The sequence below is a fragment of the Culex quinquefasciatus genome, chromosome 1 (assembly GCF_015732765.1).
Source record: "Culex quinquefasciatus strain JHB chromosome 1, VPISU_Cqui_1.0_pri_paternal, whole genome shotgun sequence".
In the NCBI taxonomy this organism is placed as follows: domain Eukaryota; kingdom Metazoa; phylum Arthropoda; class Insecta; order Diptera; family Culicidae; genus Culex; species Culex quinquefasciatus.
In genome coordinates, this window is record NC_051861.1 from 100,276,427 (window position 1) to 100,296,720 (window position 20,294).

Genomic DNA, 20,294 nt, shown 5'->3' on the forward strand with positions numbered 1-20,294 from the left:
AAAAAATACACATAAATTCCATGTTTTGTTCTGGCGGAGAATTGTATATGTTTATTTAGACTATATTAAATGGAATTAAATTTTTATGTTAAAAGAGAAGACATTTTACTTTAATTAAAGTGTAAAAAGTAAAATTACATGAGAAATCGATTAAAATATTTCATTGTGATGTAATTTTTTATAATTTTTTATGAAACAAAATATGTTCGAAAGATTTAAAATCAGAAAAAATGTGTTATTTTACTTCAAAAACTGTGGAAATTAAAGAAATTGAGTAATTTCGGTTGTTACACAATAATTTAGGCAAAATTACATAACAAGAGGTAAATTTATACTTTCTGATTTTCAACTCGTCATAATTCCACTTTTTTTTACTGTGTATTATTGATTTTTTTGACGATTTTGCAATCAGCTGTTCGCGAAATGCGTCCTGGTCGACAACTTCACTTCATGAGCATTGACTTTGCACGTTTATGATGCTGATGCTGAAAGGCTAGTACGCTGATCGGAAGGAAAGGGGTCAAGAAATGGCTTTACGAACAGCAGAACAAAGGAGAGGGAGCGATTTCTTGGGGCTTTTCATCACCCTCTCTGGCTTGCTTTAGCTGCTGCTGCTGCCCATTTGATTTTTTTCTTGACCGGTTCCTTCCGATGTGCGTATACCGCTGAAAACCCGGCTCAACATTTTCCACTGCAAGACCTGCTGATCCTTATTTTATCACAGCCTCTATATGTCGAAAAGTATGCGAATTCTCCAGGCAGAGAGCCCCCTTTTAATCTAACACTCACCTTGCAACATCGACAGAAACTGGAACCACATGTCGATCAGGTTGTCGTCCTTCAGGAAGACGAGCGCGACGGACTCGTGCGACAGCACGTTGTTAAAGTCGGACGCCAGCGGCCAGTAGCAGTGCTCCTTCATGACCCGCTTCGCGCAGTCGATCACGTAGTGGAAGTTTTTCTTCGGATCTAAAAGATTGAGAATGAATTAATCCCTGCGTCGGAGGGGTAAAATGTTGACAGCTTACCGTGCAGCGTGTTCGCCACCAATATCTTGGACATCATCTGCCGCAAGCTGATGATCATCACGTGCAGCAGGCTCAGCTCCTCGACCATCTTGAGCGCGAGACTCTCGTTCGAGAACAGCTGGACGCTCATGTGCACGACCCGGTTGCTCAGCGTGTCCGGATCGTTGGACATCTCGAGCACGCTCGGTATCCGGCAGTAGTGCATGACGAAGGTGCGCGTGAGATGTTCCTAAATAGAGAGAATTCGTGAGAATTCGGTTATGATCGCTCAGAGTTATGTGCGAAAGTCACCTTGTAGTCCTGGTCGGGCAGCATGTTCAACAGGAAGCACACAATGTTCTGCGGGAACTCGTACTTGAACGTCCAGAAGATGAACTCCTCGAGCAGCGTCTTGTGCACGATGGTTTCGCCGAGGGCCGGCAGGTGCCGATACTCGTCGGGTGGTTCCGGCGAGGGAAACAGCCGCACCGCTTCCTCGTACTTGCGCCGGCTGTGCTCGAGGAACTTGCCGTACTCGTTGGAGGGAAAGGGCGGTTCCACCAGCCGCCGGTACGTGTCCTCGTGGATCAGTGCTTTGGTCATAACCCGTCGCATCAGCTCGCCCATGTTGTTGAACTCCATCAGCATGCTGCAGTAGTCATCACAGTACTTGGCCGTCCGGCTGTACACCGTCGAGTTGTGGTTTTTGGCGTTGTGGTCGCGGAAGTGCAACAGCAGCCGGAGCAACATCCGCGGCATCATGGCTTCCGCCACGACCATCAGGTCGTCCGGCACGGGCGCCTTGTTCTGGCAGTTGTTGATGCCGTGGTCACTGCAGAACCCCTCGGCCTTCATGACCGACGTGTCGCCGCAGTCGCAGGCACCGCCGGCCTGCGACAGGAACATGTTGAAATCGTGATCGGTGTGGTTGCCCCGCTTGAAGCAGTCCCGGCAGATGGACATGCACGGCGAGATGCCGCAGGTCCGGCACCGGTAGGCCACCACGTGCGGAATCCACACCAGGCCGCACTTGGCGTGGTTGTCGTAGCCGCGCACTGCAAACGAAACGCAAAACAAAACACGAGCAAATTAGTCTCAAGGATTAGCCATCAAAGTTATCTTGGTGGAAAATTATAATTGTTTTTTTGCGGGGCACAGACTGGTGGTTAAGCTTCAACTCCGAGTACAAAGCAGGAAGCCGCAGAGCGCAAACAAGTCAATGCAACAAAGGTCGCACGGAACGGTGTACAGCAGCAGGTCATAGCTGTCACCACCGCCAGAGTTGGGCGGTGTGGTTGGCGGAATATGACTCAAAATCGATGGGATAAATGTCGGAAGGGTGATGTCACACTTGTTTGTTACGGCGAAATTTGTTTTTTTACGGTTCACACCCACTCTGTCAAAACTGTGTGTTGGATCGTTCAGTTCAGTTCAGTTGATCGTCGTTCATGTTTAGATCCGGACTGGACATCATTTTCGTCAAGTTTGGCATAAAAATACACAGAACTAAGGTCCGGCATAAACAAAATAAATCAATATCATTTAAGTGGTCATTACTGCAGACAGGGTTGCCAGATCTTAAAACTAGTTGGGATCTTAAGTTCTTTGTGAAGGTTATTTGAATACCTACCGAAAGATAGTTCGGAGGATGGATCCGGTCGGATCGAGCAGTTAAGTAAAATTCGGCCTCCAAAAAGTACATGAATATCACTTAAGTGGTCATAGCTCAAGACAGAGTTGCCAGATCTTCTTATTTTTATACGCGTTTGAAAGGTCTTCCGATCACCTATCCAGCAATAGATCGAATGGTAGATCCGGACATAATTTTCATACATATGATATAAGTGAAATTCGGCTTAAAAAAAAAAGAACATAAATATTACTTAAGTGGTCATAGCTCGAGGCAGGGTTGCCAGATCTTCAATTTTTTATACTCAATAAAAATAAATTTTGATAAACTATTCCAAGAAGAGTCAAAAAATGGACCTTATTTTCATTGCAATATCTGAGATTCGGTATCTAAATTTCAGCATCCGATTCGATCCGATTGTTGCAAAAATTGATACGTGAATATTACCTTATTTTCGGTGTAATTTTACCTTAACTTTTGTATGAAATAGGTGACAAAAACACATAAACATGCAAATTTACAATCAGTGTAATATTACAATAGAGAATGTTGACAGGTTTTCTATGTCAGAAAACAATTTATAATATTACCTGTAAACATACATCTTTCATGTGTAATTTTACATAATCGAAAAAAAAAATCGTTACACAGTAAGCAAAATCACGGGTAGATTACCCACGGGAATACCAACATTTTTTTGTCAGGAAAAATAGTAGAAATTTACATTTATTTTTGTGTATTTTTTTTTATATTAAAATATGGTTTATATGCTGGTATACTTAAAAATAAAAACGAATTAGATAACCTAAATTGGATATATGATAACCTAATTTCACATATTCCACATAAGTTGAGCCTCCATCAAAATATATGAAAAATCTTTAAATATAATAAAAAACAAATATCCACAAGTAAAATATTTTCTAGGTCACAAATATATCATTTTTATAAGGTACATTGATTTGCATTAATTATCACCTTCCGTCATATTGGCGTAAGACATACAGTATGAGAAAATTCGTACCAGTTGATAATATTTTGATTCTGAGTTTTTTATTTATAATATTTGAAAAATAAATTAAAGTGCTATATTTTGTTCTATACATTTTTTATTAGTTCATTTTTGTACTGAATTCTTGAGATTTGTTCAACGATAATTTGCAACGATATCAAAATAGTTTACCTAAAATCAACATCAACATTAACAATCAATGATTATTTCAAATTTGTTGCAGCTTCTTTTCACATTTTTTGTTAGTTTAAATTATTTTAAATGCAACACTTTGATTTTCTTGTACTCAGTTATAAACAAAATGCGCATGTTGAGTTCCAAGTAAGAGATTGTTATTATCGTTGATTATTTGTTACAAAAGTTAAACTGTCAGTGACTTTTTTTCGACCTGCAAAAACAGTGATTACTATTTATATTTTTTTATGTACCTCGTAATTTTTTCCTAAAAAATGATTTAACTTAAAACCTCTAAGACATTCGCTATGACTTTGTGTGTACTTTTTTCAGAAATAACTGGATGAAAATTGGTCAAATCTGAATTGAAAGGGAACATAAATATAGTCTGACTACATAATGAATATTTTTTCTTATTATTTTTTGAATTATGATACTACATACTTGGGTAAGAGGTTATCATTTAGTGATTATAGTGTTAAAACACAATTAGAGCTTTTCAATCACAATAAAAAGCTTCAAATACATAATGGCATCTGATAAATCAATTAAAAATATAAGTTGTTTTGTAAATTAAGCTGTTATATATAGGAAATACTGAACAATAAAAAAATTTAAGATATCTCCGGCTCCGACTCCGACTCCGGGTTATCAGAAATCTTTGGCTCCGACTCCGACTCCGACTCCGACTCCAGCTCATAAAATTTAGCTGACTCCGGCTCTGACTCCGACTCCAGCTGTTCGAGTTTTGACGACTCCGACTCCGACTCCGACTCCAGGTCCCCAAAAAGACCCGACTCCACCGACTCCGGCTACGACTCCGACTCCGACTCCACAGCCCTGGTGGTAACAAATAACAAATTAAGTAATTTTACTTTTTCCAAGATGTGAACAGTGCACAACAACCAGAACTTCACAGCAACAAAATCGATGGTAATATCGCATTCAAAAGCATGCACATCACCTTTGTGAGCAAAAGCATGTAATATTGTATGAGAAAACGTGTACACAAAAAGCATGTACCGAAGAAATAAAAATCAATGTCTGTTCACTCCAAAAATAACATCAATCCGGCGAGAGTCATAGTCAGAATACCAAGTCCGTGCCCCAACCCTAACGGCTATCTCACCGCTATGGATTTAGTTGGATCATCACCGATGTAGCTGAAGGTTCTCCATAACTAGTATGCAGTTAACGCAGTACTCGACGTACGGAAAACCTACTGTTACATTGACATTGATCCAACCATTTTCACAGCGGCGAGATGGCCGAGCGGGTTGAGGCGCGGACTTGATAATCTGAATATGACTCTCGCCGGATCGATGTTATTTTTGGGGTGAGCAGAGCTAATTTTTTTCTTCGCTACATGCTTTTAGTGCATACGTTTTCTCATACAATATTACATGCTTTAGCTCACAAAGGTGATGTGCATGCTTTTGCATGCGATTTTACACAGAATTTTTTTAATTGTGTTTTTCAATGAAAATTTGGTAGACACATTTTTGTATATTGAAAACTACGGGTATTTAATTTTTTATTTTTATTTTATTTGTTCTGGGAAATGGTCATTCTGAGGAATGGGTCATTAGGGTGGCAATTAGAAAAAAAAACGAAATCAGGGATTCCTTCTGGCACGAGGCCAGGGTGTAGAATTTTATTTGCATTATTTCATGAAATTTTATGTAAAATTACACCCAGAATTATATAGACCGTCAGTATGGAAACCCAACTTGACCTAGTGCTAGGTTTGAGTGCCGTCGGTTGCATTTTTTTTAACTCGCCAGGGTTAACTCGGATCGTTTTGCGGGCTTCGACAAAGTGATTTTACATAAGAATCTCACACTTGAAAGGTAAAATGCTGGTATTTTTGCTTTTCTCCATATTGTTTGCGAATTTTCCCATGCAAATATTAACGATCAATAGCAACCTTTAAACCTGAACCGATTTAACACAAAATTGGCAACATAACTTATGTTTACCTATAAGCAAGTTGATATTTCCTAATATTTCCCAAAATGTTAATTTTTTCTCATCATCCTAATGGATTTCTGAGAAACTAAACTTAAAAAAAAATCATCGAAAAATGCTACGTAATTTGTAGATGACGCCTAATATTAAACGATACCATTTTTCAACCTTACAAAATTACACTTTTTAATTGTGCATAATTTAAAAACATTCCAGCAATCTTAGAACACTGCCAAAAAATATGGATATGGAATTTTCGATCATTCATAGATCATAGATCATTTTTCAAAAAGTAAATCTTTGTGGTGCTCTACTCCTGAGCAAATCTATACGAAATCGATCTTTTTTTTAATTTTAATTTTTGTATTTTTTTAATCCGGCTGAAACTTTTTTGGTGCCTTTGGTATGACTAAAGAAGCCATTTTGCATCATTAGTTTGTCCATATAATTTTCCATACAAATTTGGCAGCTGTCCATACAAAAACGATTTGTGAAAATTAAAAAATCTGTATCTTTTGAAGGAATTTTTTGATCGATTTGGTGTCTTCGGCAAAGTTGTAGGCACAGAGTAACCCAGAGAGAACAGTCCAAACAAAAGTAATCAAATTCTATGGCTCCGTTACTAGATTACCCTTTGGAATTGTAGTAGCATCAGGCGTTATGTTTTTAGCGTTACGGGTTCGATGAAGAAAAATAATCATCATAGTAATCTCTGGATTTGTTTGTTTGTTTTGACATGTGGTGGGCCACCAAGCATAGATTTTTTGAAATGTGTGCTGTTCAAGTTAAAATCGTTTAAATTTCAAAGAGCTTGTGGAACAGTTAATTTTAAGTCATTGAATACAGTGTCCCGCAAATACATTCAAATATTTTGATTTGGCTTTTGGGAAAGAGCATTGCTTAGGAATTCCTCCTTCCGGGTTGTTTGTTAGATATTCCAAGTGGAAAACGAATTCGCCTCCGTATTATCATTGGCAAGGTCTTTTTCCAACTCCAGATCCATGAGCACTATCTGACAAAGTTATGTTTTAACCTGAGGTTTTAAGAGTAGCTGTTTTCCGAAATTAGTTCAGTGGTACAGTGGTACGTCTACACGAAATTGATGAAATGCCAAAAGAACCTTTAATGAATTTATTTCAGGAATTGCTCACTTCCGAACACATGCCATGCATTGTATTCTTTACGAATTTCAATTCAAACGAATACAAATAAATTTACATGCAGCAAAATTTTGTTCTTTATGAAATAATTTCTTAGTCGAGGAAAGTCGTCATTCCAGGAAATGATTAAACAAAATTCTAGTCCTGAAAGTGAGAGTCAGTACATTTAGTCAGACCAGGATTATGACTATACATTAAATTAACCGGATAGGCACGAACATTCCATCTGATAAACATATTTTTTGGTGATCTATTCCGTCATTTCTCACAAACTGGCCAGGGAATTTGTTCTGGCCATAAGTCACGTGAAATCACAACCAAACATAGAAACCAAGAAATTCGCGAAAAAACGAAACTATTGGCACTACGCCCCCCGGGGCATGGCCTTCCTCTAACGTGGGATTTCTGCTCCAGCGCCTCTGACGAGACAGGAGAAACCGGGACCGACGTTTGACTTCACCATCCGCTAGAAGCTCAGTGGATAAGGCGGGAATCGAACCCGCGTCTCATAGCATCATCGGGATCGGCAGCCGAAGCCGCTACCCCTGCGCCACGAGACCCACACTTTTTAAATAAGCCCAATTATCTGAAATTTTAGCAAGAATACTTTTTTAATTTCTTCAGAGTCATTAGACTTTGTTGTTTTGAGTTTGTGAAAAATTTTGACAACTCAAAGACCACGTCGGGTTGCTGCGAAAAAAAAGTAACGCTCAGAGGCCTACGACAATCTATTTTTTTTGCTGAAGGGGGGGGATGTACCACGATGTACCGCGTAACGCAACCATAAATTAAATGCCAGTGCTCCCTCTGGATTACTCTGTGTTGTAGGTATGGATATGGACTACACTGAAAAAAATGATACACGGTAAAAAATTTTTTGGTGATTTTTAATTTAACTTTTTGTCACTAAAACTTGATTTGCAAAAAACATTATTTTTAATTTTTTTTATTTTTTAATATGTTTTAGAGGACATAAAATGCCAACTTTTCAGAAATTTCCAGAATGGGCAAAAAATCTTTGACCGAGTTATGATTTTTTGAATCAATACAGAATTTTTCAAAAAAAACGAAACATCGGTCGCAAAAATTTTTCCACTTCATTTTTCGATGTAAAATCGAATTTGCAATCAAAAAGTTCTTTAGTGAAATTTTAATAAAGTGCACCGTTTCCATGTTATAACCACTTTTAGGTAACTTTTTTGAAAATGATCGCAGTTTTTCATTTTTTTTTAAATTAGTGCCCATGTTTGCCCACCTTTGAAAAAAATATTTTTGAAAAGCTGACAAAATTCTCTATATTTTGCTTTTATTGAACTTTGTTGATACGACCCATAGTTGCTGAGATATTGCTATGCAAAGTTTAAAAAACAGAAAAATTGATGTTTTCTAAGTCTCACCCAAACACCCCACCATTATCTAATGTCGATATCTCAGCAACTATAGGTCCGATTTATAATGTTAAAACATGAAACATTCGTGAAATTTTCTGATATTTTCGAAAAAAATATTGCAAATCAAGACTAACATTTCAAATGGGCGTAATATTGAATGTTTGGCCCGTTTGAAATGTTAGTCTTGATTTTAAATTTTCGAAAAAATAAAAAAAAAGTGTTTTTTTGCAAATCAAGTTTTAGTGACAAAAAGTTAAATTAAAAATCACCAAAAATTTTTTTACCGTGTAACATTTTGTTTTCAGTGTAGCCAATATCCATACCTACAACTTTGCCGATCAAAAAAATTCTTCGAAAGATACAGATTTTTTAATTTTCACAAATCATTTTTCAAAATGGCTTCTTTGGGCATACCGAAGGCACCAAAAAAGTTTCAGCCGGATAAAAAAATACAAAAAAAAATCGAATGACCGAAATCTCAGAGAATTGTTCTAAAGATGAATAACGAATGTTCTGATCTATGTAAGTATTTTTTAAATGCATAAGATATTGTTTACAAATATCATCTACATAACAAACATCGTCTACCAAAAAAAAACAAAAACAACTCAAACGAGTTCATTTCGCACCCCGATTAATCACCCCGAGGTCTCAGCAGTTCGGTTAAAATACATCAAAAAGCCCCCAACACACCAATACCACCACCAACCAACCACATTCGCATGCGCGACTTCCACGCGAGCCGGCTTAATCCCAACAACAACATCAACACAACGTCTTGACTTGAGTTATATCGTGTGTGTCTGCCTGGTTGGGCCTCTACTGTAAGTCCGTACGTATACACTCACAGCTCGCACATTAACACGCCAAGTTGGTTCATTGACATTGAAAGTATTTCATTATGGCATACCTGCCTCTTCGTCGTCACTTCCTCTTATCTACCCATTGTACAGCGAGTACACAATCCGGTTCGCAGACTTGAGCCCCAGATGATACTACGTCAAGTACTGAGATCGTGCCCTAACTTTTGGACTTGTGTATTGGTGAACCCCTTTTTTATAGCAGGTATTCTCTCCTCAGAACAAGTTCTAAGAGTGAGGACCTTCCGATATTGTATCGTGTTGCGAAATGCAACACTCTCAAGTCACCCTTCCGGAACGGAACGCACACCAATGCTGAGTCTCTGAGTCGCCATTGATGATTTCTTCGCTCAGGTACGTGAACCTTGGAACAACAATCGCCCCCCGGGAGCGAGAGCGAGATACCTGGTTGATCTTGACTACCGGGCGAAACTAGGTTGCATCATCATGACGACTGTAGAACCTAGCACGAAGCAAGAATTGGCTGACGTCGTAGGTTCAGTGACCTGCGGCGCGACCTGGTTCACCGCGGACACCCCACATGGGAAAAACAGAAACGACCTTGGCACGTCGTCGTCGTCGTCGTCCGCGAACATGTGTGTGACGACGCGGAGAGCGCGCGAGAGGTGCGTTCAATATCTTGAACTCGGAACTGCAACTTGCCGAGTTGCGTACAGTGTGCGGAGTCAGCGGAGAACGGTACAATGTGCACTTTGGCGTAGCAGAGTGTAGTTAGAGGTGCAACGCAAATGCGTAGTCTCTCCGTAGCGGGGGGACAGTGAAGAGGTCAGGGAACTTGGGCAGAAACCGTTGCACATCCGTGGAACACACGTTATGCGTCCGGTTTGCTACTGGAAGTTACAAAAGCATTCGTGCAAAGTTCATTGCGATATTGGCGATTTTTGGGATTCTCAGGGATTCAACTGAACTTATAGAAAACTATTTAGAAATAGTGTACGTTGTTCAGGGAGCATTTTGAACAGTATGTCCACGCATCCTTACATCCTCTATAGATTTTGTAAAAAGTGATCCGTTCACAGAATTCTATTTGTGATAAATCCAACACAGTAGAGCAATTCTCTACAAAATCGACCGATGTCGTGCATTTTTTTTATTTGGCTCATTATTATTTTTTAAATATTTTTTATTGGGTTCAACCTTTTTGGGGGCCTTCCCTATGACCAAAGAAGCCATTTTGTGTCATTGGTTCTCTCATACAAGGCTCCATACAATGTTTCTTTCCATACAAAAATGGTAAATAAATATTTCAAAGTCTGTATCTTTTGAAGGAATTCCCTGATCGGTTTGGTGTCTTCGGCAAAGTTGTAATTGTTGATGAAGACTATTAAAAAATATGGTACACGGAAAAAAACTTTTTTTTACAAAAAATAGATTTTCCAAAACTTTTTTTTAAATTTTTGAAATTTTTGATGTTTTAAGATCTAAAAAAAACCACAACTTCTGAGCCAAAGAAAAGTACGGTTTTCGCGTATATTTAAAATAAAATCTCTTCCGTATTCAAAATTTTTCTGACGCTACTTTTTAATAAAAAAATAAATTTGCTATATGCCTATTTTCAGTTTGCCACTAAATGTTTATTTAACTGAAAAATTCTAGTTTTACATTTTTTTTTTCAAGCTGTATTCATGATTGTCCAATCCTGTACATATTTTTTTTTCGAAAAGTTCAGAAAAATACCAATAAAAATGCCTAAGATTGGACCTTTTATTGCTGAAAACAGCAAATAGAAGAAAAACAACAGCCTTTTCCGATTTATTATCAATTATTTTTTCTTCCAAGATATACGCGACAGGAACTACAAATTTTCATGCTTGCGGTGTATTGTTCCAATGTATAAAATTTTTTATCAGAAATTTCATCAATATTTGCCATATTTAGAAAACGTTTATAACAATTATATTTGGACTCGAACCAGGTGATGTCATGTCACCTAGGTTTTTCGATTTTTTTTATTTTCCTTGTCACGCTGAAGTACATTCTAAAAAATACCCATTTTTTAACATCACATTTGATAAACAGTTAAAAATTATTTGAGCAAAAACAAAATTTCGTATCGGTATTAAAAATGACAAGTTTGACAAGCTTTGACCCAGCAAAAATGTTTTTTTTTTTGAAAACTTTTAAAAAATAGAAAAAGTCACTTAATTTTTTTTTTTTTTTTTTGAACTTTCGGATAAAAATATTATCATCATTTTTTTTTATTCAGGATTAAGATTTGAAAAGGCTTAAGGGGTTACATACATGTAGAAAATCAAAAAATTTCATATTACAGAAAATTTATTAAATCCACTTAAAAGATGATTTTCAATCACTACTGAAAGTTTCATGAAGATATTTCATGATTTAACTGAGTTAGAGACGATTTAAGCTCAGAATTTTGCCATGCGCAAAGCCAACTGTCTAACTTTCTGAGGGTTTTTCTTTGAACACCAAGTTGATTTACGGGTGCCACGATATCTCGAGATGGGATAGACCAAATTGGCTGAAATTTTGGGTGAAGACTCCCAAGACATGTCCGGTGTGCATGACGAAGCCCGATTTTGAAATTTTGAATTTTCAAAAAATACAAAAAACAAAAATTGGCGATTTTTTATATGAAAAACTGAAAAATATTTTTATCTTTTTTTTAAATAAACTTTTTGAAAATCTGCCTTCGTCATGCACACGGGACCGGTTTAACGAGTCTTCGCCAAAATTTTGAGCCGATTTGGTCGAAGCTATGTTGAGATATCGTTTTCTGAAACTGCCAACTTCAAATAGCTATATCTCGGCAATGATACAACCAAATGTCTTCAAATTTGTTTTGTTAATAGATGAGAATGTATATTTTAATGCCCTGAAAACAGATTTTGAAAAAAAAAATTAATTATGTGCTACAACCGACCTCTGACATTTTTGCCGATTTACATGTATGTAACCCCTTAAAGATGTAAAATTAACATTAGCAATATTGAAGAAAAAATATAGAAAAAATGCAAAATTTTCGGAAAAATCGATCTTTAGACGGTTTTCTTAATGTATTTGATCAAAATTTGTGAAAAGTATTTTTTAATTTAATCGGCAGGGTAGTTACAACTTTCCAAATCCGCGAAAACCGCGCCGTGCTTTTTCAAATCCGCGAAATCCGCGCCATTTTAAATACTAACTAAGTATAAGATTCAAAATCTTTTTTATCTAACAAGTTAGCAAACGCATTTCTTTATTGTTCATTTTGTAAGAACTATTTTAAAAATTATAAATTATGTTTTACTAAGAGAAATTGAAATTTGTGAAATAGATTTGGGGTTTACATATCAAATATCAAGAAATAAACATTCGGTGTATTAAATAAATATTTGGGTTAGGCAAACATTTTTTTTTTTATTCTAAAATAGTTTGTTTTAAATTTATATTTTCTTTCATTTAATTTAGTAGGTTGCCAGAAATAATTAATTCTGAAGGTTAATTTTGCAGCAAAATGTGAAAACATTAAATATAATTCATTTAAAATGGAGTTTCAGAACAGAAAATGTTACAATTTAGGTGAAATTTCATCGGATAAAAGATTTTTTGAATATTGCCTATTTCTACTTAAACAAAGTTTTAAACATGTATCAAAACTATTTAACTTAAACAACTACAATTGTTCTCATAAAAACGCATAGAAACATCCATGTATTGAAATAAAAAAAAAAGAAATGTCACAAAGAATTCGAAAATGTCTTGAAAAATTTAGTCTTTCTGAGATTCAATCTGATTTTAATTTGAAATATAAATCATAATCCTTTTTATTTAATTGAAATAAGCTGTGAAAGACTTGACTTTTATTTAACAATTTTATCAAATTAAAATAATTTCTATTTATTACATATTTTTTTCTAAAATAAATTTCAACAATTACTAATATTTAACCATTTTATGGCTGGAATGGAATATGGCCAGACATTCAATATTACGTCCTTTTAAAATGTTTGTCTTGGTTTAAAAATTTTGAAAATATTTTTTTCGAAAAGATCGGAAGATTTCACGACTGTTTCATATTTTAACATTGAAAATCGGACCATTAGTTGCTGAGATATCGACATTAGAAAAAAATGTGTTGTTTGGGTGGAACTTAGAAAACATCAATTTTCCTGTTTTTAAACCTTTGCATGGCAATATCTCAGCAACGAAGGGTCGTATCAACAAAATTTCAAAAATATTTTTTTCAAAAGTGGGCAAACATGTGCACTAATTTAAAAAAATGAAAAACTGCAAATATTTTCAAAAAAGTTACCCGAAAATGGCTATAACTTGAAAACGGTGCACTTAATCAAAATTTCACTAAAGTACTTTTTGATTGCAAATTTGATTTTACATAGAAAAATGAAGTTGAAATTTTTTTCGATTTTTTGAAAAAAATCAGTATTGATTCAAAAATTCATAACTAGCTCAAAGATTTTTTGCACAACCTGGAAATTTCTGAAAAGTTGGCATTTGATGTCCTCCAAAACTTATCAAAAAAAATAAAAATAGTGTTTTTTTGCAAATCATGTTTTAGTGACAAAAAGTTTAATGAAAAATCACCAATTTTTTTTACCGTGTATCTTTTTCTTTCAGTGTAGTCCATATCCATACCTACAACTTTGCCGAAGACACCAAATCGATAAAAAATTCCTTCAAAAGATACAGATTTTTGAATTTTCATACATCATTTTTGTATGGCCAGCTGTCAAATTTGTATGGAAAATTATATGGACAAACTATTGATGCAAAATGGCTTCTTTGGGCAAACCGAAGGCACCAAAAAAGTTTCAGTCGGATTAAAAAATACAAAAATTAAAATTTAAGAAAAAAGACCGATTTCGTAGAGAACTTCTCACATCTCTTTTGATTTGGTTTGATTAAAAAGATGATATCTGATTTTATATGGAAAAAATGTAAATTATCCGGATATCCGAAGTCCCAGCTCTAATTAATTTTTTTTATATTATATTATCTTTCGAATAATAAAAAATATTGCTCAATTTTCAAAATTATGTGATTCATTTTAACCATTTTAATCAGATCAAACTTTGTTGATTCAATTTTTTTTCAACATTGCGATTAATAACCAGCCTTAAGCAAAATTAAAAAAAAGGCTTAAAATTTTGTTTTTAATTTTTATGTGATTGTTCTTTTTGCTTTTTACCAATTTTTTTTTATTTAGTTTGAGCCAACAAGAATGAGTCGAAATCTGCGAAATCGCGAAATTGTAACCACCCTGGATTTTAATTTATAACAATTAAAAATGAAGTTAGTTTTCAATGTTTTCCAAAAATGGCAACGATGCCATATGTTTTTTGCTAAAAAGTCGTCTTTTTGTCTTATAAAAAATATATTTAAAAAAATCCTAAAATAATGTTTGCGTTTTGAAAAATCGCTCAGTTATAAATTCCTTCTAGTAAGGATCACTCACGTACCACAATACCACTCAATAACAAACCACATTTTCCAAAAAAAAAAGAGCATTAGTGAGTGCTCTGCTTACAGGTGTTCACTCCAAAAATGCCAACCCCTTCACTACACTAACACCTGCCCCCTGCCACTTGTATTGGTGCGCGATCTCGATCTACCTGTTCTACCACCACACGATCATCGGTTTGTTGTTGATTCCTCACCCCTCTGAAGAAGTGAACTCTGGAATCTCAACCTGCCGAAAATGATCGAAAATCACGCCTCATGCATATTGATGTGCGGCCTCACCTCCTCACAACGCGTCACCCATACTTGGTAAGGTCTGGACAACTCTGCTAGCTTTAGTTGTTTACATGTCATGTCGTCATCGGTCAATGTCATTGATCTGTCCGAGAGGGTGAGGCAGATCATCGCTCGATCGTGCCTTGGAACATCGAAACCAAATCCAAGCTGATGTCCCTTTATTGGACCTACTGTATCCAATTTCGTCCTAAATCGAAAATCACGTTAATTCTTTCAAGTTAAAAATTATATCTCGGGATTTTTTGCCTGAAGATCGTTTTTTAGACAAAATTCAATACAATCATTTCTTTTCTAGATTAACTTGATACTTTAGGTCGAAATTAGATCCATCGACGGCCTTGCCTTACAGAATCGCCAACACGCGCGCGTTCGCCAAAAGTTTCGTAACAGCGCCACGTGAACTCATCATCTGCCTCGAGAGTTGAACTTGGCCCCCTTGAAGATCGAGCGCGCGCGCGGCTGTATTCGTGTGTGCTAGTTTTGAGGTTCTAGCCTAGCCCCAAGACGTAACCGCACAGCCGAGAGGTTGGTCCAAGTTCAATGACATGCTGGTGAAACCCTACCACTGCCCGCGGACTTGTCGGAAGAAACTGGTTCTGGTCGGGTCGAAGATGATCGTCGTGGTGGTCGTGAAGAAGGAATACAGGGCACCAACACACGTTGGAGAAGTTGTTGTTGTTGGGCGTGAGCGCGCGCACTTGAAGGACTTCAGGTGATCTTGGGCAGCACGTTCTACTTCATTGGTTGGGTCAAGGCTTGAAAGGGGGAAGCCGTTTTGGCGGGAAGACTTCGTATGATAAAAGTTTGTATTGAAGTCCGAACAAATTGAATTTCCCAAACCTTAAACTCTTCACCACCAGGTTCATGGAACTCAACGACCTTGGCAATGGCACTTTCCATCCGCTCAGCTGCTAGCAGGCAGGTTTTATGGCTCGAGCGTATAGTTCCACTCAGTGAAAGTGCTCAATCCGTCTCAGGCAGGTGTTGTCATCCGGTGTGAGAAACCGAGACTCCAACTGATGCAAGAGAGTTGAAGAGTAAAATGGTACTTAATCCGAGTAAATTCAACTTTTGCACAAATTTTTATTTAGTTAGAAATTTGTATGTTTTTCACGTGACTTGTACTCCTTCAAGCTACTAAACGTCCAAAACGCAGCAAAAAAAAACTCCTCTTCAAATCGAATACTAAACAGCTGATTGCGAACGATGAAGTCAGCGCGCAGTGGAGACCACCGCACCACCACCTGATTCAGAAGCAACACGATGACGACAACCTTCGCGCCGCGGCCACCTTTCCGGTGAAGTGTTCATGGATTGGAGTTCAACGGCCGAACAAGCCACGAACAAGCAGCCAAGTGAATTCCTGTGCAAATTCTTGGACGTTACGTCACTTGCTGCGTGTGACAGTGTGAAGGACGATGGAGTCGAAAAATGTCACGAGGCTTGCCCGCGTGACGTCAGTGCCAAATTTTGGTACGAAAATTACACGCGTTGGCTCTTTCGATCGATACGCATGTTAAAAGAGGCCACTGTTTGGCAGCACCAAACACGGTCCAAGGGACTGTCTCTGGAGAAAAGTTATCGATTACGTACAAAGGGTGGTCACTGGTGAGCAATTCTCTACGGAATCGGTCTTTTTTTTGGAATTTTAATTTTTGTATTTAATCCGACTGAAACTTTTTTGGTGCCTTCGGTATGCCCAAAAAAGCCATTTTGCATCATTTGTTTGTCCATATAATTTTCCATACAAATTTGGCATCTGTCCATACATATATGAAAATTCAAAAATCTGTATCTTTTGGAGGAATTTTTTGATCGATTTGGTGTCTTCGGCAAAGTTGTAGGTATGGATATGGACAACATTGAAAAAAAATTATACACGGTAAAAAAAATTTTGGTGATTTTTTATTTTACTTTTTGTCACTAAAACGTGATTCGCAAAAAAAAACACTATTTTTTTTTTTTTTATATGTTTTAGAGGACATCAAATGCCAACTTTTCAGAAATTTCCAAGTTGTGCAAAAAATCTTTGACCGAGTTATGAATTTTTTAATCAATACTGATTTTTTCAAAAAATCGAAATATTGGTCGTAAAAAATTTTCAACTTCATTTTTCGATGTAAAATCAGATTTGCAATCAAAAAGTACTTCAGTGAAATTTTGATAAAGTGCACCGTTTTCAAGTTAAATCCATTTTTAGGTGACTTTTTTGAAAATAATCGCAATTTTTCATTTTTTTAAGTTAGTGCACATGTTTGCTCACTTTTGAAAAAATATTTTTGGAAAGCTGAGAAAATTCTCTATATTTTGCTTTTTTGAACTTTGTTGATACGACCCTTAGTTGCTGAGATATTGCCATGCAAGTGTTTAAAAAACAGGAAAATTGATGTTTTTCAAGTCTCACCCAAATAACCCACCATTTTCTAATGTCGATATCTCAGCAACTAATAGTCCGATTTACAATGTTAAAATATGAAACATTCGTGAAATTTTCCAACCTTTTCGAAAAAAAATACTTTCAAAAAATTTAAATCAAGACTAACATTTTAAAAGGGCCAAAAATTCAATATTACTCCCTTTTGAAATGTTTGTTTTGGTTTAAAAAATTTTAAAATATTTTTTTCGAAGAGATCGGAAAATTTCACGAATGTTTCATATTTTAACATTGTAAATCGGATCATTAGTTGCTGAGATATCAACATTAGAAAATAGTGGGCTGTTAGGGTGAGACTTAGAAAACATCAATTTTCCTGTTTTTAAACACTTGCATGGCAATAACTCAGCAACTAAGGGTCGTATCAACAGAGTTCAAAAAAGCAAAATATAGAGAATTTTCTCAGCCTTGCAAAAATATTTTTTTCAAAAGTGAACACTAATTTAAAAAAAATGAAAAACTGCGATTATTTTCAAAAAAGTCACCTAAAAATGGATTTAACTTGAAAACGGTGCACTTTATCAAAATTTCACTGAAGTACTTTTTGATTGCAAATTTGCGACCAATTTATCGATTTTTTGAAAAAAATCAGTATTGATTCAAAAATTCATAACTCGGTCAAAGATTTTTTGCACAACCTGGAAATTTCTGAAAAGTTGGCATTTGATTTCCTCCAAAACATATCAAAAAAAGAAAAAAAAATAAATTAGTTTTTTTGCAAATTAAGTTTTAGTAACAAATAGTTAAATAAAAAATCATAAAACAATCATTTTTTTCTGTGTAGGGTAGGGTAGTCATCAATGAGACACTTTTGGTTTTCAACTTTCAAAGATTTTTCTCATTTTTTCATCAGCATGTTTTAATGAGCTTTTTGTTGCATTTTCTTTCTTTTAATGTGTTCTAACATTGACCAAAATATGAGATCGATCCGACATCTACAGCCAGAGTTATTCAACTGTCTCATTGTAGACGCACTTGGCAGGAACAATGAGACAGCTGGGGAACAATGAGACACACTACGAAAATCAAGATTTTTCTAGTAAAACATCATGTTTTTGTATTGTTCCATTGCAGGTAACTTGCCTTGAACATTTTAGAGCAATTTTGCCAACATGAAACTTTAATTAACAAAAGTTATACTAAAAAGTATTTAAATTTTGTAAAATCCGTATATTTATACCAAATAACTTTGTATTTTTGGTTAAATGGAGTTAAAACTCAATAAATATGCCAAAAATCACTTTTAATTCATGTTTTGAAAGATTTCCATAGATTTTGAAAAGTTTAATGAAGAAAAATCAAAGTGTCTCATTGTTACCCATGAGCTAAAATGAGTGGGAAACAATGAGACAGTCCTGGATACTGGGTATATTCTAATTTTGGCCAAAACTAATGAAAGGACATTGTAGCCCAACTCAATCCCTATGGAACGTCGAAAGAAATTTGAAGAAATATTAGTTTTGGTGTTAATGGCAGCCTACGAGCGAAAAAAGTAATTTTTTCCATAATTTACTTTTACATCCCAGAATCAAACATTTATGAATAACTTTTCAAGGAAGCGTCCATAACCAAAGCCACTTTAATGGCAGACGTGTATCCAGTAGACACACCTTTCCCCCAAATATGAGCCTGATTGGTTGAAACTACGACTTGTGAGAGCCATTATATCATTGTTCCCCGTGTCTCATTGATGACTACTCTACCCTAGTCCATATCCATACCTACAACTTTGCCGAAGACACCAAATCGATCAAAAAATTCCTTCACAAGATACAGATTTTTGCATTTTCATACATCATTTTTGTATGATCAGCGGCCAAATTTGTATGGAAAATTATATGGACAAACTAATGATGCAAAATGGCTTCTTTGGGGATACCGAAGGCAACATAAAAGTTTCAGTCGGATTAAAAATACAAAAAAAAAATCGAATGACCGAAATCTGAGAGAACTGCTCACCTGCCGCCTATAGATCATCCCAATCGCAACTGGATGTCCCCAACAGGTAACGGATCTTTCAACACTTGCCGCAGTGAAACCCTTTATCACTCCACAGCCACGGAAAGAAGACACCACCGCCTGGAACTCAAGTCAGTTGGTCCGCAAAAATGTGTGCGGAAAAAGGAAGGTAGTAGAGCGCAACGTTCGGATCACTCACCTCACCCGCGGCCTGGCCGGAGAGTTCAACAGACGGAACTCGACGAGTCGAGTGGCTACACGCCGCCGCCGCGGCCGGTTGCCAGGGTTTTGTTGTTGATGTTGTTGTTGTAGTAATGTTGTGCTTCATCTCTTTCGGTTTGTGTTTGCCACTACAGTGGGGCTTTGATGGTTTGGCACTTTTTTGACGATTAGCCAAAGGAATACCAAAAGTTGTTAAAGCAACGAGCACCTGTCAAACTACCTTGGTTGCACTGTAGCGCCACAGCAAGCCTTGAATGCTGTGAGATTGCGCTTATCGAGTCAAACTCCTTCGTTTCATTTTAAATGTTTGTTGTACCACAACAACAACAACAACCAACCAGCAAATTGGGCATCAACTCAGCGTGCGAACATCGCCGCCAAACGCCAATGAACTTTTCGGAAGTTCTTCGCAGTGCAGGCCCTTTTCTTCCCACAAACCCTCTATATGCAACTCCACTCCACCGCTTAGAGACTAACAAACAAGTCGGCGCAAAAACGCAAACACGCACGAAGGCTCGGTTCAGCGCGTTCTGGCGGCCGGAATCAATCGGCTGAAGCGCCGCCGGGCCAAGGACTGCTGCTGCTGCTGTCTGGTCTGGACCGGGGTGGGTCCGACCTTGGACCGACTTTGCGGTTGCTTCGGAATGACGAACGTTCATACGTTACTGATCCACCCGCTCCCTCGGACAGATGAGAAACAGAGTCGTTTGAAAGTCAAACTAGGCTGAAGAATGTGTC

General features: G+C 36.7%; 1 protein-coding gene across 5 annotated transcripts in view; it reads right to left on the bottom strand.

Annotated features, from left to right (window-relative positions):
* The window catches only part of LOC6041926 (E3 ubiquitin-protein ligase Ubr3), a 94,736-nt gene that overhangs the window by 39,617 nt on the left and 34,825 nt on the right, over window positions 1-20,294 (bottom strand). For all 5 annotated transcript variants that reach the window (XM_038266707.1, XM_038266706.1, XM_038266703.1 and 2 more), the window contains 3 exons: window positions 1,320-2,062; window positions 1,029-1,257; window positions 790-969 (listed from right to left, as the gene is read on the bottom strand). In XM_038266707.1, coding sequence (XP_038122635.1) covers window positions 790-969; window positions 1,029-1,257; window positions 1,320-2,062 — 1,152 coding nt within the window. The remainder of the gene's footprint in view (window positions 1-789; window positions 970-1,028; window positions 1,258-1,319; window positions 2,063-20,294) is intronic.